The sequence below is a fragment of the Notamacropus eugenii genome, chromosome 7 (assembly GCF_028372415.1).
Source record: "Notamacropus eugenii isolate mMacEug1 chromosome 7, mMacEug1.pri_v2, whole genome shotgun sequence".
Lineage (NCBI taxonomy): Eukaryota > Metazoa > Chordata > Mammalia > Diprotodontia > Macropodidae > Notamacropus > Notamacropus eugenii.
In genome coordinates this window covers 26425352-26449183 of record NC_092878.1, presented here as the reverse complement: position 1 = coordinate 26449183, position 23832 = coordinate 26425352, and the positions used below count along the sequence as shown (strand labels likewise).

Sequence of the window (23832 nt, the reverse complement as noted above, 5' to 3'; positions counted from 1 at the left end):
CCCTCCCCAACCCCACTGAGAAGGCAAGCAATTCAATACAGACTAAATATGTGTTGTTTTGCAAAGGACTTCCATAATACTAACTATATTGCCCTTTATCCTACTCTATCCTCCCTTATTTTTTTTCCTTCATTTGACCTTGTCCCTTCCTGAAAGTGTTTATTTCTAGTAACTCCCTTCTTCCATTTGCCCTCCCTTCTATCATTCCCCTCACCCCACTTGTTGCCTCCTCCCCTGCTTTCCTGTGGTGTAAGATAGATTTTCATATCAAATTTAGTGAGCATGTTATGCCCTCCTTCAGCCATATGTAGAGAGAGTAACTTCACTTTTCCCCTCTCCCCTTCTCCCTTTTCTCCTCCATTGAACAAGATTTTTCTTATCTCTTTTATGAGTTATAGCCTGCCTCATTCCATTTCTCCCTTTTTCCTCCCACTATTTTCCTCCCTCACCCCTTAATTTTTATTTTACTTTTTGTGTGTGGATATCATCTCTTCTGATTCAACACAACCTGTACTCTCTGCTTGTATATGTGTATGTGTGTGTGTATGTACAATCCCTCCACCTACCCAAATATTGAGAAAAAATTCAAGAGTTATAAATATTTTCTTTCCATGTAGTAATGTAAACAGTTCAGCTTTAGAAAGTCTTTTATGATTTTTCTTTCCTGTTTACCTTTTCATACTTCTCTTGATTCTTGTATTGGAAAGTAAAATCTTCTATACAGTTCTGGTCTTTTCCTTAATATGAATGCTTCAAAGTCCTCTATATCATTGAATGACCATTTATTCCCTTGAAGTATTATACTCAGATTTGCTGGGTAGGTGATTCTTAGTTTTAATCCTAGTTCCTTTGACCTCTGGAATATCCTATTCCAAGCCCTTTGATCCCTTAATGTAGAAGCTGCCAGATCCTGTGTTATCCTGATTGTATTTCCACAATACTCAAATTGTTTATTTTTAGCTGCTTACAATATTTTCTCCCTGATCTGGGAACTCTGAAATTTGGCCACAATATTCCTAGGAGTTTCTCTGTTCGGGTCTCTTTCAGGAGGTGATTGGTGGATTCTTTCAATATTTATTTTGCTCTCTGATTCTAGAATATCAGGGCAGTTTTCCTTGATAACTTCGTGGAAGATAATGCCTAGGCTCTTTTTTTTGATCATGGCTTTCAGGTAGTCCCATAATTTTTAAATTGTTTCTCCTGGATCTATTTTCCAGGTCAGTTGTTTTTCCAATGAGGTGTTTCACATTAATCTTCTATTTTTTCAAACTTTTAGTTTTGTTTTTTAACTGCTTGGTTTATCTCATAGTCATTCATTCCCTGAACTTAATTCTCTCTTTCAACAAACTGTTTTGTTCAGTGAACTTTTGAACTCAGGAACTATATGAACATAATTACAAAACATTTTCCATACAAATAAAGTCAAATTTAAATCATTGGAAAAATATCAGTTGCTTTATGGGTATGCCAAGCTAATATAAGAAAGATGACAATTCTACCAAAATTAATTTACTTATTCAGTGCTATATCAAACAACCAAAAACAATTTTATAGAGCTAGAAAAAATAACAAAATTCATCTGCTAGAACAAAAGGTCCAGAATATCAAGGGAATTAATGAAAAGTAATGCAAGGGAAAGTAGACTACCTGTACCAGATCTTAAATTGTATTATAACACAGAAATCATCAAAAGTACTTGGTACTGCTGAGAAATAGAGGGGTAGTTCAGTGGAATAGGTTAGGTACTCAAGACGCAGTAGTCAGTGAATACAGCAGTCTACTATTTGATAAATCCAAGGACCCCAGCTTCTGGGATAAGAACTCACTATTTAACAAAAACTGCTGGGAAAACTGGAAAATAGTATGGGAGAAACTAAACTTAGACCAACATCTTAAACTGCATACCAAGATGAAGTCAAAATGAGTACATGATTTAGAATAAAGGCTAATACTATAAGCAAATTAGGAGAGCAAGGAATAATTTAACTGTTAGATTTATGGAGAATGGAAGAACTTATGACCAATCAAGAGACAGGGAATAATATGAAATGCAAAATGGATAATAGAAAAAAGAGCAAGTGTTTATTGTTAGCTTAAGAGTGAGCAGTGTTTTGTGTTTCATGAAATGTAAAGTTTATTCTGTTATCATTGTATGTATTCTGTGCCTAAATCCAGCTGACAATAGAGGGTTTGGGTGGGAAGCAGGTGGGGCAATTCAGAGATCTTGATAGGGGCAGTATGGGATCTTGATGGGCGTGGTCTGCAGCCTGGGGAAATGGGGTTTTGATGGGATCAAGGGTGGAGGGTGTAACTGAGACTGGAGTAGAATGATAATGAAAAGCCCATGGGCTTCCTGAAGACCACCCGAACAAATGGGAAGATTAGATTTGAGTAAGAAAGGCCAGATTAAGTGGGAAGATTCAAGGGGAGCTCAAGGAGGCTCCCAGAGTCTCCCATCAGTTTCAGCTCTGTATTTCTAATTCTGGCCAGGTTGGGACTTGAGAGAAATACAGATCAAAGGGAAAGAAATCCTTTCTTTATTTGCAGAAAATTATGGCAAATTATGGCAACTGGCACTATGACCAACTAATTGAAGACTGAATTTGTGACTGAAGTTTTAATATATATTTCCACATTATGATGGGCTTGTGATTTTAATGTTTTATACATGTTGAAATAGCTCAGTGGGTTTTGAGGGGCACAGGTACTGAGGGTTAAAAATAGAGACTTTGTGGAATTTACATATGAACAACATCCAAACATATCTCACTCTCCCTTCTCTGGAGAGTGAAAAGGGAAGGTGATTTGCCCAGTTACAGAATTCTCAGTCCCAAACTGAATTAAAGTCAATATAGAAGTTTTTCCTGCAATAACTCCGAAACAAATGAGAAAACAGGTTTGCCTTTTGAATTTTCAGAGCCTTATCTGGTACTCCAGAACTACCTAGTTCAAGTATTAAAAACTCTCCAACTCAAAGACTTGTTTAAGTCAAATTTAGAAAAATAAAAAATATTTTCAAAATGGGTAGTTGTGATCTTCTGTGGATGATTTGGCAGAATTTAATTGCCTAGGTAAATTAGAAGCAAGTTCACCCTGAAATTAAAAGAGAACATTCACTTACAAGCTCGTAAGCAAGAAACCAAATTGCAAGTGTTTTACTTGGAAAGATGAGAAAAGCTTTTGCAATAAATTTCAGTTGTAGAGGAAAATTAATTGTGAAGTTGACTTAGGATATGTTTGGGAAGTAAACATGAATAATTGACAAAGAAGTGAAGGAAAGTGTAATACTGAGTCAGTATAGAGCTACAAAAAAGACCTTTAATCAAAGTTCAAAGGAAGAAAGGGAAAGACAGTTGAGTGGGATAGGTTTAGTGAAGACTTCTCAGATTGTAATTCTTCTCCCAGGGGTGAGGTAAGACTGAGAGGCTCAAGGTTACTATATTTTTAGAACAGAATAATTCCATACAAGGATATAAAACTGTGTAGTACATTAGGGTCTCAATGATTGGATAAAGTTTACCTAATTCTTCAATGTCTTCATTTCAAAAGGGATTGGTTAGATTTCGTGTCTAGAATGTAAGATCATATTCTCAGCTAATGAGGATAATGATCAGTGGGGGAGGAGGGACTTGCGTTAGGGTCTGTATAGATCACTGCCTTTTCTTAGTCTTCGGCTTTCCTACTCCAGGTGAACTGCTGTAGGATTGTCCCGATTCTCGAGAATCTAGTAAATCAACTTTCTGTCATCACTTTGAGAGGCCTCTGAGTAATTGATTTAAGTAGGGATCTGAGCCAACCCACACACAGTTAAAGGAGGTTTAAAATTACATTGATGTTGGGTAGATATCAAACATTTAGAGGGCACTATTAAGTAAGAGTTTTTTCCAAAAGGGCAGAAATATAGAACTAGTAATTTTCATCCAACCTGGGACAATAGAAGGTCCTCATCTTTGTTAATTATCAAAATGTCTAGTATAGGCCAAAAGAAAAACCCAGAAATTAGCAGAATATTTGCAGAAAGTTTAAAGATGTTTTGGATCTCATTGAAAGAGGAGACTGGAAAGATGTCTGTAAAGTTGTGAACTCCACAAGCAGAGAACTGCCCATTTCTTTCCCAGGAAGTTAGTAAGTTTTGAGATTTTTCATGATTTCTAAGCTTTATTTCATAGATGTTTTTATTCTTGTGGTTGTATAAAGTAGCTGGAATAATGTAGTAATATTTGAAATTTGCCTTGGTTTTCTCAATTGTAAAATGGGGATAATGCAGGGTTAATGTGAGGATTCAGAGCCATTTCCAGTCGTCTTCATCTATATCTTACTACTGGACCCAGATGGCTCTGGAGGAGGTGAGGCTGGTGACCCTGCACAACCCTCCCTCACTTAAATCCAATTCACTTGCAAGTCAGGGCATCATCTTCCTGATGTCATGGTTCTCTTTGAGAATGAAGGACCAGCAGCAGTAATAACATTATGAGGATCAAATGAGATATTTGTAAAAATGTGATTAACGGTGCCTAGTATGTGGTATGTGGTAGACTTTCCTTCCCTTACTCTGAATGCAACAAGTATAGAATGCCAAAAATTGCTAAGAGAAATGGAATAGTTGGTTTATGTAGCTGACCTGATTCACTCAACTGCATTAATGTCATTTGACTGGTAGTAAGTTTTGTTTCATGTTTTAAATTCATATTTTATATCACTATTATGTCTGAGTTTCTGGCATCTTAGTATTGTTGAATTGTGGGAAGGTACCTAAGGTATGATGCACTTACAAGTACATCTTTAAATGTTGTGGTTTTTTAACTTGAGGCAGAACGCCCTTTTGGTTAAAGGCTATTCTAAGAATTCAAAATGCAGGGGGCAGGGAGGGAGGTAAAAAGTGCACAGCAGAGAACAAAAGAAAACCTAGAAGGAAGCTAAGAAAAGCTGGGCAGCTTCGAAAACAATGTGTAGTATTTATCATGTAGGTTTTCTTGAAATGGAAATATCTTGTTTACATTGAATCCTCTTTTTTGTTCTGCTGTGTAGATGGAAATTTTTTCTTTTCTTGTTCTGTATTTAAGTTTAAAATGAAAAATATTTACACACACACAAATTCAAAATGTGTACATTCAGGGTTATCAAAGTCTCATTGTCATTGAGCAGCTTTATGGGACCTTGCCAGAGCCTCTAAAGTTTTGCACTCCAGTAAGATCATAAGCTCTTAACGCTGTGAAAGAAGTTACTGGGAAAGGTGTATAAGTGGGAGTCTATTAAATTCTTCCCTGAGACTAGAGACAATTTGGTTTAGGAAGGAACTAAAATTTCTTCCTCTGTTCTAAAAAACATAACTCTTTGCCAGGCCTAGAGGCCTGAGGGCTACCCGAGTCTTACCTTACCTATTGCAGGTCTTCGGCTGGCCAAACCGGATAAACGTATGAGAGAAAAGACTTTCCAGAGTCGAACAAGGGTTAGGCTTTATTCAGGGTCTTGGTTACATGTGCAGGGGGAACTCTTCCTTAGGAGAGAGAGAAATCTCCCAAGAAGGCAAAGATCTTACAGTAAGAGAATGAAAGCAGAAGTGGAAGTGGGGAGAGAGGAAAGAGGGGCCTTCTGTCCTCTAAGGGCCCCTCAGCGCTGAGAGCACCTTCAGGCTTTCCTGACCCTACTTAAGCTCTCCTGCCACATAGTTTGCACCTGAATACTGTGCCTGTTAGATAACAATAGGTGTGCTCAGACCTGGGCCAATCTCAAGGGTGGGGATGCTCTCTCCCATCACGTTCTCACGGGAAGAGGCGGAAATTCACGAGATAGCTCGGTCTCACACCTCAATTCCCTGCTGTTCCCTGGGGGGGCCTCATGAGAACTCTAAGGTTTAGAAGTTCTCACCTTTACCTGCCCGAGACTGTCCACATGGAACTGAGCTTACACCCCCAACAACTCTTGGCCTAAGGGGAAGGTTTAAAGTTTTGTTTGTCCTGCATGGAAATGATTTATGTTTGTGAACTGTCCTATGTTTTCGAAGAAGACCATGCCATCAGAGAAATGATGACATCACTTGCACTTGACTTTGAGTGTGCAGGTCACCAGCCTCACTTTCTCCTCCTGAGCCATCTGGATCCAATGACCAGATATTCATCAGGGTGACTGGAGATGACCCAGGGTGCACTGGGAGACCTTGGCCTTTTTAGGGTAAGGCCTTTTCAGACACTCACTGTGAGGGAGGTAATGCCCATTCAGTGAATAGGCCTCTTTAAGAAGTAGTCAGTAGTCCCTTAAAGGAGCAAAAGAAAAAAAAATAACTAAATAGCAGAACTATGTCTGAGTCAACTTTGGATCACCAGACCAAAGTTTAGAAGACTCTCCTTTTGTGTTTGTATGTAGTTCATTACCTTCTCTAAGTCAAATGCTGCCAAATCTCTTTGGGTCGAGTGAAGTCATACATTCGCTTTATATGTAAAACTCCAGAATGTGATTTTCTTAATTCCTAATGGTGTTTTTGGATTAGGATGTGGTAAGCTGGAAAACGGAAAGCTTTTGGATCTTCACAAATACTAAGAACGAAGGGTTTTTTGTTTTTACTAATTCTGATTACGTTTATTATTTATCCCTTAGAGTATCCTAACGTTTTTGGAAGGTTTAAGACCTAGTTTGTTCAAATTGCCTTTTATTTCTTTCCACATTTATTAAAGCACAATTGATTCTTGGTGATTGATGCTTGCTATTTAGTATTTAAGAGAATGTTCTAGATTGTGTATGATCTGTTCTATACATTTTTGCTCCATCTCCACCATAACCCTTTGGACCAAGCTTTCCATTTTGTTGTACAGACAACTGACTTACCGTATTGTGAATCTATATAACTCCCTAGAGATCCAGTCCCGATCACTAAAGCCTGCCATATATCTCCACTTGTTTGTAGTTTGCTAAGGTCCTCTTCGACAACAACCAACCAACTTCGCTAAGGGAAGTGAGAATGGAGCCCAAGAAAGACAGCACTGAGTTGTGGGAATTGTTTCAAATGAAAATGTCCACTGTGTGACTCAGAGGAAGGGAGATCATAAGCAGGAAAAAAGTTTGGAACATGGAATAGCTGAAGACAAATGGAAATAGGAAAGGAATACCAAAAAAGAGATAAGTAGAAGTGACAAATTTTGTCTACCTTGAAATGTTGCATTTCCTTTCTTGCTGAGATCAGATGGAGAAAAAGCTCTTCCATTTGAAAAAAGAGGCTAAGGGTTTCAGCTGTCTTGGGTACTGCCCTGGACAATCTGGGATGGGCATGGGAAACATGAGTTGACTTCTTTAGTGTAGATGCATGACCCTTTTGTCTCGAGTGACCTTTGATGTGCTGCCTTCGAGTCTAAGGGTGGATTTTGGATGGGGGCGCAATGCTTGCGCCCACATGGCTTAGAAGAATGTTGGTGGCAAGGGATAACAGCCCTGGGCAAGAGAAGGAAATACCCCCTGCTACTGAACTGGTCACAGAGGCTTACAACAAATACTGGAAATAATTCTTGGTTAGATTAAGAGTCTATTAATGATTCCGGGAAAAATAGCCAGAGATCAGCAAGATCAACTCTGTATAGAGGGACAAGTTGGTTTTTTAAAGATTGTTTTTACTTCTTAATGTTAGAGACATACCTTATGAAGGACCTTTTCCCCAAGTGTTCCAGCCCAAACCTAAATCCTTCTTAGAATGCACTAACCCGGAGCTAAGGGTGGAGTGCTTGATATACCCTGTCTCTTGCTCAGATCCTATGAGGAAATTCCCTTCCCAAGGGTCTGGGCCTACATCCTCCAAATCTCCAGGCTGCTGTGCCACTTTGATTTACAATCCTTCTGACAAGGATGAAGACCACTAAATCTTACCATCTGGCCTGTCACTGAGCCCTAAGGACCTTTCCATCAGTCCTGGACTCTTTAATATATATTGTTTCTCTCAAGTAGAATGTGAGTTCTTTGAATTTCTATTTACATACTCAGTATGTAGCACAGTGCTTGGCACATACATAGTGTTTAATAAATCCTTTCCCATTCTATTTTAGTCCAAAAATATTTATTTATAGAAGTATTTTAGCTTAATAAAAAAAAAAAAACGCCAGGTGATTTGGACCAAGATGACCATAGCAATGCATTCATTTCAAGTCCACTATTCTATTCAGTTATTACAGGAAGCTGTTAATCACCCATCTGTACACTTTTGTTTCTCATTTAGGAAATCTATGTTGACCCATTTTAAGCTTAGAAATTTGACTGGGAACAGAAAGGAAGGAGCATAAAGAAGAGTTCATGCCATAAAACATGCCTAAATCTCAACTAGGAAAATCTAACAAAAAAAAATTACTCAAATTGGGTTATGACAGCAAGGAACTCAGTACTTCTTTCCTTTTAGTTTCACTCTACAGTTTTTTAACATTTCAAATTTCTAATCCCCAATCTGAGAATTATCCTTCTTAGTCATGTTAACTGGTTTCAATTTCTGATTCTGCCCCTGAGCTGCATTACAGCAAGGAAGCCCAAGGGTCCAGCTTTTCTCGTCGAATCTTAAAGCTATTCACCAACAGATGATTCATTTATTTGGCTGCTTGGCCAACATAGGCCTATAAGGCACGAATGCGTCTCAGTACAAACCTGGATTATTCCAACTTTGTTTCTGAAGATATTTTAGTTGGGGGTGTAAAGGAAGTCCTCTTCAAAGAAACCTTAAGAAAATGTTTTTATAGTTTGACCTTAGCTGAAGGAATGAATCCCCTTTCTTCTCAAAGTGATAGCAATTGTTCCATTTGCTCAAGAATGGCTGTGAAATCATCTCTTTTGTTGTTAAATGCTTCCCGTTTTTCTAGGAAACCAGCTCTTTCATCTTCTTCCATCTTCAACTTAATTTTCAATGCCTACAAAGAAGGAGCCATTAAAAAAATTTTTACTTGACTTACTGGAAAATATGGCAGACAAATTTATAAATTATCATTCTGTCCCACTAGGGAAGATACAAAGTGGCAGTTAGCAAATTATACGCTGCTACATACATAACATAAATGCTTCTATGTAAACAACATGTACTCTACCATCAAAAGAACATGTTTTTATATCCTTTTGTTTGACTATCTGTGTTCTATAGAGTTGGCATAGCGGTAATCTAGATGGTTAAATTCTTAAAACCAAACTATACAGAACACAAAACAATGTAAATTCAATGTAGCATCTACTGTAACACCACAAAGTATCCCGTGAACAACCCAGAGTCCTGGGCTTCTCTCTGTAAGACCTCTTCCTTGCAAAATTCAGATGCTTTTTCATGTTCCAGCTTCAAAGCACAGGTTTTAAAGGTATTACCAAAAGATCATCTGGGGTCAACATAATGAGCAGCATACCACTTCTCATCCCATGGTCACTGGGACAGAACCTCAGACAAATGGCATTGGGATAAGAGGAACGTAGGGAGCTCCAAACCTCAAGACAACACTCTCACCTGTAACTCCTCCATCTGTTTTGTAGCTGTCTGGTTAAAGAGCTTCAGTTCATCTTTTAGACTTTGCAAGAGCAACTAAAATAAAATAAGATGGAGGGCAATCTTTGTATCAGAAAGTGAATACTTGTTCCAGTCAAACAGATATATAGGTATTAGGAGCTATTTTACTCCAAGTAGGACTTGGAAGGGCTTCCAAGCTGAATAATTACCTTCTTCGTTCAAGGAGAAAACCCCAACACTAATTAGGCTGGTCCTTTGCATCATATAGTTCATCCCCAGCATGAAGGGAGAATTTTAATAAGGGACCTGAATGAAGAAACTACATCATAGGACTTACTGATAAGAAATCTTCTGATTTTAAAGAGAAATTAATTTTGGACTAGACATGAGTGTTCCCTTTCATTAACATGAACAATCCAAGATCAGTTGATACTTAGCAAACTTAACATTGTGCAAGCCCACTCCACTGAACTATTTTGCCTGCGATGAGCATATACAGCATACTGTAGTATAGCTCTCTTCTTTACTAGCTTCCCACCCCTCTAAACCCAGCCCCTCACCACAGACTCCATTTGACATTTCCTTGTTTCTTGCTGCTTTTCCAGGATCTGTCTGCCTGTAACTGATAAACGTGTCCTCAGTGAGCTGATTGATACAGAAGTTCCCACTCCTTTATGTTCCCCCTCACCCCAACCCACCCCCAATACATTGAGAACCTACTCTGTACAACAAACTGTGTTAGACACTTTGGGGGATGAAAAGTATAGAATACGTTTCAGTTGAGAAGAAAAAAAACATAGCAAGTCAGTAAAACATCTTTTCAACAACTTACTGTTCACATGGCATACAAAAAGGATATGCTATATGCTTAAATACCAAGTACAGGCAATAAATCCCACTAAGAATTTGTAGGAAATAAAGATATCCTACTTATTACTATAACCAACAGGTATCTGCTATCTAGGCTATGAGGTAGTATAGTGGATAGAGCAATGGATCTGGAATTGGGAAGACTTGAGTTCGAATTCTACCTCAGATAGTTACTAGCTGTGTGACTATGGGCAAGTCATATAATCTGTCTGCCTCAATTTCCTCATTTGAAAAATGGAGATAATAATTGCACCTATCTCCCAGGGTTGTTGTGATGGTACAATAAGAATATCTGTAAACTGCTTTGCAAATCTTAAAGTTCTATAAAAATGACAGCTTTATTTATGTATGTTAACTCACTATTAAATGGAAGCAGATGAGCAAAGCTAAAGCTGCTAAAACCCCATCGGCTCAACCTCACTCTCTCTTCTCCTCTCTCTGTCTCTCTGTATCTCTCTCATCTGTGTCCCCACACACATACTCTGAATCTTTGATAACCCTGATGACCAGTTGTCAAAGACCTAATTATAAGAATTATGATGATGAGGGGCCCAAGTCTTTCAAAGTTAGAGTAACTGGCGAAACTCTGGAACCTTTCAGAGAAAGGTATAGGCATAGGCCTCTCACCTGGGTCAATATTGCCACTCTCCAAGATTGCCAAGTAGTTATCCTGAGATTTCTCCAGCAACTCCACCTTTTGAGTCAGCACCTTCAGCTCTCCCTGTGAGATAACAAACAGTTCCAAATCAGTCCAGCTTACTAGACTGTAACGGGACGAGTTAGAACCGACCCCTGCCCATCTCCGGATGCCACACTGAGAGCCTGCCTAGGTAAACTAGGAGCTTGTCAGTAGGGGTGGAACAAGATGGCATTAGGAGGAAGGGTCTCGCCCTGGTTGACAACGTGGAAGTTGTGGGTATAGAGTGAAGAAGCTATCCATATAAGGAAATCAGTTATGTGATAGGTTTGCAATGTAAGCTTATGTAACCGAGGCTATAAAAGTGTGTGAGCTAGCTGGAATAAACGGAGTAAATCACCATCCTGTCTCCCGTCTCATTCATTACTCACTAGATCAAGATCTCTTGCCGGACAAGAGCCTTGGGTAGGGTCTAGGGGACCCCAACACCAGACCTGGCCTGTATGATTTCTCTTTTGGGTAAATATGGCACAAGCCTGACCTCCATCTCTGCTCTGAGTAACCTTGTGTTTCTGGACCACCTGAAGGGCCATCCTTTAGAATTCCAGATAATCTTGGTTTCACAGGACTGGCTTTTTACCTGGCTTTCAGTCAGCTTCAGGTACAACTGCCTGTTAACTGCCTCTAGCATCTGATTCTTCTCTTTGAGTTCTTCCTCAGCTTTCTGTCGATTTAACGGATTGTAGCTGCAATGACAATTGGAATCTAGATTGCACTTTCTTTTTTAAAAAAGTTAAAAACATTTTCTAGCTGGTAGAGATGACAGCCCTGCTTACGCAGTATTTGTGACACTAGGATAAAAGGACATTCAACTCAAAAAGAAAAGCAGTTTCATTTGCCCCAAGATTCACCTTTTTCTAATGTTCTTCTTAATAGCAGGATCCATGGTCTTCATCTGCCTAGAGTCAACGATACAGAAATAAGCCAGTAAACAACCCGAGTGTCATTTGCATTGAGACTCACTGACTGTTAAAGATGCAGGAGTCCTTAGCAATCATCTAATTCTTCCTTACTATGAATCTAATGGAAACAATGGCCCTCAGTCTGGAGACTACAAGCTACACCTGGTAGTAGCACTTCCTCGGAGGTCCTCCAAACTTATTTCTAACCATCTTCAAATCTCAGGGCTAAAGTAAAGCCTCATTTATCTTAGCTCAAACTGTTAGCAGGAACTCTGGATTTCCCATTATAAAGGGAAAAAGGTTAACAAAAGAAAACCCATCCCACTGCAATGAGTTTAACTTCAAAGTTAGGGCTCAATTCAAATAAATGTGGCTTACTAATTGTTCTGTTTCCAGTTCCACTTGTATCTACTTTTTGGTAAGGACATGTAAAAGGTTGTGATGAGAGAGGAAAGGACAGCTTCAAAACACCTTCTGTTAGTGACTTCAATTTGTCTTTTCCAGAACAGATCTCTAAGGGGGTTGGGAGACTGACAAAGGAACTGTGCGCTGCTCAACAACAGTGTACATTAATACATTTCTCATGTTCTACTCAAAACCTCCTTTTCAGGGTCAGGTCATTTGAAGTCACTTCTGACAAAATTATCCATTTAAGTGCAACCGTCTATTTCTATGTTCTGACCTCTGTTTGGTAGTTTTGTACAATTCATTCTCTAGACCTGTTGAGCTGAGGGCCTTGTGGAGTTCTACTTCTTTGCACCTCTGGGGTATCTGACTCTTAGAAGCAGCCCGAGAATGTGTTTCTGTGAAAGGAAAATTAAGAGGGTGAAAACCCAACCAACGTAACCCAATTCTAATATCATGGTCAGTGTTTTAATCCAAATTGCCATGTCCTAATTGAGTCAACTTCATTCTAGGAAGAGCAGCTTTGAATCACTGAATTTTAATCTCCTTGGGATAAAAAGGCCATATCTAAGTAACACTACCCAAAATAATACATGGACTCTTTGAGTACTCATCTGAGGATCTCTAAGGCTGGAAGAGATAAAAAGGGTATAAACGTAACATGGTGGCTAATATAAGCGAAAGGAATAAGATTTAAAAAAAGAATGAAGATAGGAAGGTGGAGAATACAGGCTTAAACTCCCTAAACACACCATAGCTATATTTCATAATTTGCTGGAACTATTTAATGGGTCTTAGCTACTTTATTTCATTTCTTTTTAAAAAATAAATTTTTATTAACAACTTTTTTTTTTACAAGATTACTTTTTAAAACGGAGACTTTTTTACGCTTTTATTTCAGTTCCAAATTTCCTTCTCTCTCCCTACTCCCCCCTCCCCAATCCACTGAGAAGAAAACAAAACCCATTACAAATTCAGTTATGCAAAACTAATTTCCACATCAAGCTTGTTTCAAAAAAAGCCAGGAAAAGAAAGAAGGATGAAATATGCTTCAAATCTGCACTCTGGGTCAACTGGTTATCTTTCTGGACAGCATTCTGTGATGAATCTTTGGAATTGTGATGACTTGTTGCGTTCATCAAAATTACCAAGTCTTTTAAAGCTGATTACCTTCACAATATTACCGTAACTGGACAGGTTATTCTCCTGGTCCTGCTCATTTCGCTTTGCATCAGTTCATACAAGTCTGGATGTTAGAGGTGGGATTTGAACCTATTATTCACAGGATCACTACCCTAATTCAAGCTTACACCATCTTTTACCTGCACTCTAACAACAGCCTCCTAATTAGTCTCCCAGCATCCAGTTTCTACTCTTTTCAAGTTCCCTAGCCTGTAACTGGAAGGCTCTTCTTTCCCTCATTCAAAATGAGGACAATTGTTACCTCCAATTCTATGGCACCTCTCCCATTCTCTAAAATTCTTCAAAGATTATTTACATCAGTTTAGCAATCACTTCTACCAATTTTTTCATGTACTGACTGTTGTGGTAGTCCAAGTCTGGGGACTTGAGGGCAGCCAGATGCTTTCTTACAAACAAATGCCTTACTTAACTTCAACTTCAACTCTGTATCAGCCATGTTAGTCTGTATTTGTACAGGTAGGGAGTCACCACTCTTCTGGATTTATCCTCTGACACCTACTTTCTCTTGCACCTTTAATATATGTCTTTTAAAAGTCCAAGTCAGTAGGTTCTCAGTGTATCCACACTAGCACTCTGTAAAGCAATGTGCTAAGGGCTAGAACTATGAAGACAAAAAGAAAAACCACCCTTGCTCTCCAGACACATGCTTTTGTGCTTCTGGAGGAGGAGGGAGAGGAGAACAGGCTATGAAGAGTTTTGCATGCCAAAGAGGATTTCATATTTGATCCCAGAAGTGACAAGCAATTGCTGGAGTTCAATAAGAAATCAGTGACATGGTTATGTTTCCTATGTTTAGGAAAAACACTCTGCCAGCTTAGTGATGGATGGATTAGAATGGGGAGAAACTTGTGGCAGTATGCTATGGCAAAAATTCAGGTATAAGTGGCACCAGGCTAGTGGCAGCATCAGAGAAGAGGGGGGTACATATGCAATAGATGTTAAGAGGGTAAAAACAACAGGTAATGGCAACGGATTGGACATGGGGGTGGAGGGGTAAGGTAAGAGGAGGAGGGGATGATAGGCAGGTGGTGAGCCTTGGTGACTAGACTCCTGATAGTATCCTCTACACAGTAACAGCCAAGTTAGAAAGAAGGGAAGGTCTGATAGAAAAGATAATGAGTTCAGTTTTGGAGATGTTGAGTTTAAGATGTTCACAGAACAACCAGTTGGATCCTGGGTCATCTCCAGTCATCCTGAAGACTATCTGGTCACCGGATCCAGATGGCTCTGGAGGAGAAGTGAGGCTGGGGACCTGCACAGCCCTCCCTCACTCAAAACAAAGTCAAGTGCAAGGGACGTCATCATTCTCTTCCAAAATGAAGAACACACGCAGACAGACAGTCAGTGAGGTGAGGGCGGACCTGGGGCTAGACAGTAGATCTGAGGGACATGTTCCGTAGGCATGATAACTGGATCTGTCAGAGCTAACAAGATCCCCGAGGGAATCAGTAATGAAGGCGCCCAAGTGCCAGCTCCTTGAAAAGGCTTTTCCTAATTCCTCTAGTTAGTGAACTAGCTGGGAGACCTTGGGCAAGTCACTCAACCTCATCTGTGAAATGGGGATGCCAATAGGGTCGTTGCGATAAAGGTAAAGGGCTTGGCACTGCACCTGGCATCCGTTAAGTGTTACATAAACATTAGCCATCATTAGTATCTACCTGCGCTCCCCGCCACCCCCACCCCGTTACAGCGCGGTATTAGCCCTAGCAAACCTCGGGGCCTCCCGGGATGCCCAGGGCCCAGGGCACACACAGTGGGCGCTTTACGGATGCTGGCGGAAGGCCACGACCCGGCCCCGGTACTCACCCGCGGGCTGCCCTCCGCCCAACGCAGGCCTGGCGGTGCTGGCTCTCGAGGCGCGGCCGGACTGGACCCTGGAGGGAAGGGGGCTCCATTGGGAGAGGCGCCCCGGCGGGCTGCGGGCGGGAGGGCACCCGCCGCCACCCCAGCCCCCCGCGGGGCCCGGCCCGCCGCCCCCCCAGCCCCCCAGCCCCCCGCGGGGCCCGGCCCGCCGCCCCCCCAGCCCCCCGCGGGGCCCGGCCCACCGCCCCTCAGCCCCCCCGGGGCCCAGGCCTCCCCCTCAGCACCCCCGGGGCCCGGCCCGCCCCCCCTCAGCCCCCTCCCCGGGACCCGGCCCGCCGCCCCTCAGCCCCCCCGGGGCCCAGGCCTCCCCCTCAGCCCCCCCGGGGCCCGGCCCGCCGCCCCCTCAGCCCCCGGGTCCCCGCTTCCTTCCAAGCCGTCTCTTACCCCGGACGCTCCCCGGCCGAAGCCGGGTCCCCGACCCCCGGTCTGCACCCGCTCTCCATCACCACTCACGCTCGGGCACAGGAACCGCCAGCCCAGGCGCCGCCGGTATTTCAAACAGAAACTTCCGGTGGAAGGGGGCGGGGCCGGCTCTGAGTCCCGGAGGCAGCCATGCTGTACGGAGGAAACCTACAGGAACGAGAGCGAGGGGGCCGCCATGTTGTACGGCTGGCCGGGGCTGGAGCGTGGTGGGAGGTTTGGGAAAGGCTGGGGTGAGCTCGTCAGGATGTGGAGTTGGAAGGAACGATCGCTGGAGAAGGCCTTGGGGCGAGGGCACGGTGACCTTGACTGGGGACATCAAAGACTCTCTAGTCCAAGTCCCCCATTTTACAGACGGAGAAACTGAGGCACTGAGAGGTGTCTTGATTTTCCCAGGGATACAAGACTAGCTAGTGAGTGCCAAGGGTAGCATTTCGAAGCAAGACTTCCTGGCTCCCAAACCCAGCGTCCTATCCACTGCACAGTGGGTTTAATAAAGGATCTTGTTTAATCAAGAATTGGAAGATCTACCTGGGCTTGCCCAAGCCTTCATCAGGGATCCCAGACAACTCAGCATCAGATGAATTAATATATGGAATACCTTTGTGACCTTAAAGCAAAGGTTCTTCACCTGGGCTCCACAGACCCCCCAGAGGGGTCCAGGGATATAGGTTTGATGAGGTTCATGAACTTGAATGGGGGAAAAAATACACCTTTATTTTTACTAACCTCTAACTGAAATTAAGCTTCTCCTACAATTATTTTAAAGCATCATGCTGAGACAGGGTCCATTGGCTTCATTGGACTGCCAAAGGGGTCCATGACCCCAAAAGAGGTTAAGAGTTATGCTAATAGTTCTTATATACTATATGAATATATGCCAGTATATATATATGTATATATATGTGTGTGTGTATACATATATATGTGCGTATATATGTATGTGTATATATACATATATATGTACCACTATATAAAAGTGGTACAATGGAAAGGCTTCCAGCTTTATATCTAGGATTTTGTGTTGTCGTTGTTAATCATTCATCATTAATTACATTGCTTGGTTGCCAGAATTCTTCTTGAATTTTGGCATAAAATCCAATTTCTTAAGACTGGGAGAGGGTGGAAAATTAAGGAGGTGAACAGTCAGATTGAAAGATAGTCCAGAATCCATATGCATACCAGTTATCTCATTAAATAATGTGAATTATTTATAAAGAATGAGAACATATTTATGAAAATTATTTATAAACAACAATCATGCTATATAAATAATATCTTATATATGTGTTATTGTAGTTTAGTTGTTTTCAGTTGTGTCCAACTCTTTGTGACCCGTTTTTGGGATTTTCTTGGCAAAGATACTGGAGTTTGCCATTTCCTTCTCCAGTTCATTTTACAGAGAAGGAATTGACACAAAGAGGGTTAAATGACTTTGCCCAGGGTTACACAGCTAGTAAGTGTCTGAAGCTGGATTTAAACTCAGGTCTTCCTGACTCCAAGCCTGGCACTCTATCCACTATGCTACAAGTTACCTCTTTACGTAAGTGTTACTATTCTTTAAATATTTGCTATTGTGATTATTAAAATACAAATTAATTTGAAGGTATTATTGAATTAATAGCAGCTTTTTTAGATTTTAAAAAATTGTTTAATTTGTATTGCCATCTTTTGTTTTTACACCACTTTTATTTCTGAATATGAGTGTTTCCCTCCTCTTCCCTAGTTTGTGTTGTATTCATTAATAATAAAGAAAAAACAGAGGGGTTTAAAGCAGCTCAGTGGATTAAACTACATTGACTGCGTCTGACAATATGTGCACTGTTGCACGCCCATAGTCCTCCTATATTTGCATTTTTTTATTTAGCAAAAATCTATCTTCTTACCTCCCCTCATCTAATCTGTGCACCCCCCAAATTAAGAGCCAAAGAAAAATAAGATCCTAGTTATAAACAAGTGTATCAAGCAAAACAAATTTTTACATGGACTTTGTTCCAAAAAAAAAGTTTCTTTTTCACTGAGTCTGTCATCAGGAAAGAGGTAGCATTTCATCATTAGTTCTCTGCAATAGTGTTTAGTCATCCTGCTGATCCAAGCTGCTAATTCTTTCATATTGTTGTCATTGCATTAATTCATGGCCATTGGAACAAATTGTTCTCATCCGCCCATTCCACCAGAGAAAGTCTTCACATACTTGAGGTACACACCTCCCTAACTCACCTGTGGGTGTGAGAACCCTTGGTTACCCTCAACCTGGTTTGGCCAGTCTGCCTCAATGGTTTACCCGGGTGTGGCCGCTGAGCATGCTGCAGCTTCTTGGAGCCACAGGTGAGAGTTGGGTGGAACAGGTGGACACCAAAGGTGGAAAGAGCCCTGAAAAGGACTTGGCAGCCATCACACCAAAGGTACCGGTCCTCCCTGAACACACGTGATGCACACATTGCCAGAGCTGGCTCAGCGTTTGGGAGGCTCCGAAGAAAAGTTTGGGAGAGAAGAGGCATTAAACTGACTACCAAATTGAAGGTCTACAGAGCTGTTGTGTTGCCCTCATTGTTATATGCTTGTGAAACATGGACAGTCTACCAGCGCCATGCCAGGAAACTGAATCACTTCCATTTGAACTGTCTTAGGAAGATTCTGAGGATCACCTGGTAGGATAAGGTACCAGATACTGAAGTCCTTGCTCGAGCTGAACTGCCAAACCATGCTCCAGAGAACGCAACTCCAATGGGCTGGCCATGTTGTTCGAATGTGAAATGTATGCTTGCCAAAAAGACTTATTTTATGGAGAACTCGCGTGGGGCAGGTGTTCCACATGGTGGGAAGAAGAAGCAATACAAGGATACTCTCAAGGTCTCTCTCAAGAACTCTGGATTTGACTGTGCAACATGGGAGACACTGGCACAGGACCCGCTCAGCATGGTGTGCCCACATCCGAAAGGGTGCTGTGCTCTTTGAGCAAAGCAGAATTGAGACAGCACAAAGTAAACGCAGGATGCGCAAATTTGGAGTATCCACCCCAAATATTCACATGGACAATCTGTGCCCAACCTGTGGTACAGTATTCTGAGATCTTATTGGTCTCATCAGCCACAGTCAGACACACTGAATTTCACTGTAATATGGTGATGTCATTTTGGTCCTCTGCGAAGACAAAGGACAGCAACCATTATATTAATTAATCACTCTCCCGATTGTGTTCACTTCATTCTGCTTCAGTTCATGCAAATCTCCCCAGGTGTCTCTGAAACCATTATCTTCATTACTTCTTGCACACCACAATAGTTCATCACGTTTACATACCAGAACATATTTAGCCACTCCTCAATTTATGAGCACCCCTCAGATTCCCATTTTTATCACCTTAAAAAGAGCTACAAATACTTTGTACAACCTTAGTTTGTTTGTACTAGTTTGTTAGTACTAATTCCTCCCTTAATCTATCCTCCCTCCAATTCACCCCTCCTCTTTTTTTCCTCCTATTGTGTGAAATGCATTTCTGTACCCAACTCTGAGTGTGATAGGAAAATGAGATTGAAGCATCATCCATCCCCTATCCCCACCTCCTTGTTTGTATAGATGTCTACTTGTGTGCCCTGATTAGGTGAGATAATTTCCCCTAACCTTCTTTCCTCTTTCCCTTACATTGCCCCAAGTGTATTCCTCTTCCCGTCTCTTTACATACTTCTTTTAAGATCATCAAGACGTAACAGAACCACTTCCACGTCTTCTGTCTAATAAGATTCACTCTCTGACCCCTGACAGATCTCATAAGGGACACGTATTATCTCCCCATATTAGGAAGCAAGCAGTTTACCTTGTGCAGTCCCTTAGCATTGTTTATTTCCTTGCCTTTTTAGCTTTCTCTTAATTCTTGTGTTTGAACTTCAAAATTGCTACCAAGATCTGGACTTTTCATCAGGAATGCTTTGAAGTCTTCTACTTCATTAAAGGTCCGTTCCACCCCCATCCCCTCCCATCCATCCCCCTGTAGCATTATATTCAATTTGCTGTATAAGTTATATATCCTTTGCTTTCTGGAGTATTGTGTTCCAAGTTATCCATTCATTTATAGTGGTAGCCACTAAATCATATAGGAGTCTGACTCTGACTCCTTGGTACTTGAATTCTTTCTTTTTTGACTGCTTGTAGTGTTTTGTTCTTTTTTTCTTTGTTTCTTGGTTATTCTTTCATCTGGAAGTTTTGGATTTTGACCATAATGTTCCAAAGCTTTCATTTTGGAGTTTCTTTCAGGAGGTGACTAGTAGATTCTTTCAATTTCCACTTTGCTTTCTGATTCTAAGGCAGGAATGGGTAACCAGTGACCTCAAGGCCACATGTGACCATGAGGCCACAGGTTCCCCACCCCTGTTTTAAGGAATCTGGGTAGTTTTCTTTTAAGGTTTCTTGAAATGTTATGTCCAAGCTTTTGTCCTGGTCATGGCATACAGATAGTCCAATGATTCTTAATTTATTTTTTTCTCCTTGATCTATTTTCCATGTTTGTTGCTTTTTGCTATGAGATATCTTACATTTTCTTCTATTCTCTCATCTTTTGACTTTGTTTTGATATTTCTTGTTGCCTCATGGAGTCACTGGCTTCTATTTAGCACTTTCTAATTTTCAGCGAGTTTGTTGCTTCAACAAGGTTTTGTCCCTCTTGTGACAAGCTATTGGTTTCTTTACTAATTTTTTCTTCCATAGCTCTCATTTCCTTTCCAATTGTTTACTCAAGTGTCTCATCTTATTTATTTTTGTAAGTTTTAAAGTTGTGTTATACTAGGAACTCAAGGACAGGCTGGAGATCTGCAAGTTTTTCAGCATTCCACAAATGGTCTGATCTAGGGCAAAGTTTGATTGTTGCCATCCTGATCTGATCTATGAAAGTTCCTGATCTGAATTTGGCTTGAGCAACAATAGAGAGTTATTGGACACAACTCTTATCAGCTAGCAGGAAAGCTTTGCCAGTTCAATGATTGAACTGCGTCCTTTGCTCACCTTTGGCCTGAGATTCCTGCCCTGGCTGTTCTAGAGGCTTCAGACTAAGCTAGATGCTAGAAATGAGATGCCTTTCTGCTCCAATGAACAAGCTTCCACTTGATTCTGAATTTGCTCCTTTCTTGGCACATCACCTGTTTACCATTGGCACACCACATCTGAGAACATCATTTCTGGGTGCAGATTCTCTTTTAGTCTGCCTTGGATCTGTGGCCTAACATGGGGTGTTGGGCACTGCCAGTTGACACCTGTTTCTGCATCCTTCATACAGTTCCTCCTCTTGTCCAAAGGCAGAGCCTCTTCCTGAGCTCCCATATGCATTATACTCCTGACCCGATCCCACCACCATGTCTGCAGAATTTTCTGTCTTTCTATATGCTGATCTGGGCTGGACAAATGACTCACTATGACTTTTTCTGGATTTTCCCATCTGTATTTGTTGTAGTTTTTAGATCCATTTGGAGGAGTTTGGGATGGTGGAGAAGCTCTGCTTCCTCCTTCTTGCCAACATGAGGAGAGCCAGACCTTTCCTTTCCTTCTTCCCTAATCCTTAAGAGTTTAGGTTCACAAAGCTTTACAAAGCTTTTCCTGGGGTCCAGATGGCCCTAGAGTCTCCTAAAAAGCTTCTTGGCCACCTAAAGGCATACAATGTCATAGACCCTGGCAGTCAGAGCCCCTGATCCTTACTGGATTTCTGAAGAGCCCTCAGGTTCCCATATCCTTTACCACATCCTACTCTGATGGCTAGTTTCCATGTGGAGATGAGAGGGCTGCCTCTAGATTATCTAAGTCACTGTGTCCTTTTTGCATATCCTTGCTATGCTAGGGCAAAGTAAACTTCCTTTTGTCAGTTGACTTTTGAGTGCCTCACTTTGTTCCAACTATCAAACCTGGGCTGAGTGTAACATCTGATGTTAGCTGCCTCTAACACTTGTCATACTTAAAGAGAGAAGAAATGGCTTCATTATTCATATCCTGGTTGTGTTCCAGGAAGAATCCTCCAAATATAGGAGAGGGTGGAGTGATTGCATGGTGGGACACTTCTCAGCTCCCAGTTTCAAGACTCTTCCTGATCATACATGAGGAATCCTATCTATGGGATAGGGAGCAAGTTCCCATTCAAGCAGAAGGATTAGCTCATTGGGTCATGGAGGGCTCAGTGGGTATTGAAGTCATCTTCCAGGGAAAGTAAAGGAAGAGTCAAGTTTAGCATTCCTTGCTTGTTGTTGACCGTTCTGCGTTAGTTGGACTTATGCAGCATAATAAGACTGAAAGTATACCAGGCGAACACATCCAGCAGCTAGGGACTGAGCTCTCAGTTTTCCAGGACCGTGTAATTAAAGCCGAGATGCAATTACTGGAGCTGGCATCTCCATGTAAATGAAGGGATCTCTCTTGGTGGGGATGGGGTTTCTGATGCAGAGATTCTGGTTCCTGGTAAAATTGGAGTCATGAAATAGGAGAAAGAGAGCAGATATAGGGTAGAAATTTGACAACTCCCATCAATGACGAGAAAGTTGCAGACTATCCTATCACTGCTTCCTTAGAAGGTTACCTGAACTATCTTGTGTAGTTAACACCATGCAATATGATGTACTCCACAGAGTCCTTTAAGGGGGCAAGGTTTTTTTTTTCTTTTAATATATTATTTCTCTGATGTGACACTTTGGGATGGGAGGGAAGTTTTGGCAGATGGGTCGGAGAATGTAGTGGGTACAGATAGAGCAAGAGCTTTAGCATCAACTTAGATCCTGGAATAGGATGCAGGTGGTGGAGACCAATCTTTCTTAGGCACTTTACTATGGATGGCTCTGAAATATGACTCAGAATTGTTGACTGTGCCAGATGTGCTATTGTACTGATATTCCTGGAGCTGTTTTGATCACTGTTAGCACCTCACACTAGGAGAAGAAATTTGCAAGTGTACTAGAGATTCCATCGTCTGTGCTGTGTCTGTCATGTTCCTGGTGCTGCTCTGGTTCACCTTGCATTAGAAGACTTACAGATTTGGCATCACCCAATGCATAGACAAGACTGTTGAGATTTGGCTTTCTGAAGTAGAGAAGGAAAGGTTGGCATCTTTGGCTTTTGTCCCCCACATTTTTTTTTTCTTTTTCTTTTCTCTCATTATGGGAACACTTTGACTAGGAAGGCTGTAATTCTTTTCTTTGTCTCTTTCCCCCTAGTACTTTCCATGCCAGTAGGACTATCCAGTAGAAGCCCCATAAGGGTCTAAACGGTTGAAGGTCCTCTAGAAGAACCTTAGGACTTTGCAACCAAGGGAGAGGGTATATCATAGAACTAATATTTACCAGCATTTCCTTGACACAGGTTCTTTCCCCTCATCCACAACATAAAGAGACCCAGGACTCTTCTTCTTCCCTAATCCTTAGGGATCAGCTTTCCCTGAAAGAGACAAAGCTTTGTTTCAGACCTGATTGATATCATAATATTTCTAGCTTAAATTCCTGCTTTGGAGAAAGAGAGTATCCCCACTCCAAGTTCTTGCCCCCACAAACTGCTCAAGGCTCTAAAAAGATTCCATTCTCATGTCATAATACTAATGATTTTGAATATTGTACATTATATGTTATCTTACATATAATATCTTATATATATAAGATATATATGTAATATATATATCATATATTTTGAATATGACACTTATTGATTAAGTTCATCAAATTCTGATTTGATCCATTCTAATCAACCTGGTTATGCCTTCCACATTTCAGTAATTCTGAATCCCTGTAAGTCATCATCCAAATGCCATTTCCCATCCCCCACTTAGTCCTATCTTCTTCAATGCCACCCCCCAAAGTGTCAATGAAACCCTACCCAATCCTTCCACTGTACTTCTTGGAGTGCCTGCTCCATAAGTAATGAACTTGCTTTCATTTTAAATTTTTTCCTTCCCTACTCCTTCCATCTTCTGGCTCTTACTGAGATCTGGCTCCCTCCTGATGACATGATCTTTCTGGCCACCCTTTCCCACACTGTCTGTACTTTCACTCATTTACCTC

The 23832-nt window shown here is 41.2% G+C and overlaps 1 protein-coding gene across 1 annotated transcript; it reads right to left on the bottom strand.

The window, feature by feature from the left end:
* Positions 1 to 8021: 8021 nt before the first annotated feature.
* Positions 8022 to 15894, bottom strand: KNSTRN (kinetochore localized astrin (SPAG5) binding protein). The gene is made up of 9 exons (XM_072625087.1): positions 15776 to 15894; positions 15335 to 15402; positions 12603 to 12723; positions 11870 to 11917; positions 11599 to 11704; positions 10949 to 11042; positions 10012 to 10073; positions 9452 to 9526; positions 8022 to 8873 (listed from the first exon to the last, which is right to left on the bottom strand). Exons 1-9 carry the CDS (start codon positions 15832 to 15834, stop codon positions 8742 to 8744), a joined length of 765 nt encoding a protein of 254 aa, XP_072481188.1. The 5' UTR covers positions 15835 to 15894; the 3' UTR covers positions 8022 to 8741.
* Between the last annotated feature and the right edge of the window lie 7938 nt (positions 15895 to 23832).

Coding starts and splice junctions, on each gene's coding strand:
- KNSTRN (XM_072625087.1), bottom strand. CDS start 15,834: ATGGAGAGCGGGTGCAGACCGGGGGTCGGGGACCCGGCTTCGGCCGGG. Junction 15,403..15,775: donor TCGGCCGGGGAGCGTCCGGG/GTAAGAGACGGC, acceptor CCTTCCCTCCAG/GGTCCAGTCCGGCCGCGCCT. Junction 11,705..11,869: donor AAGAAGAACATTAGAAAAAG/GTGAATCTTGGG, acceptor TTGTCATTGCAG/CTACAATCCGTTAAATCGAC.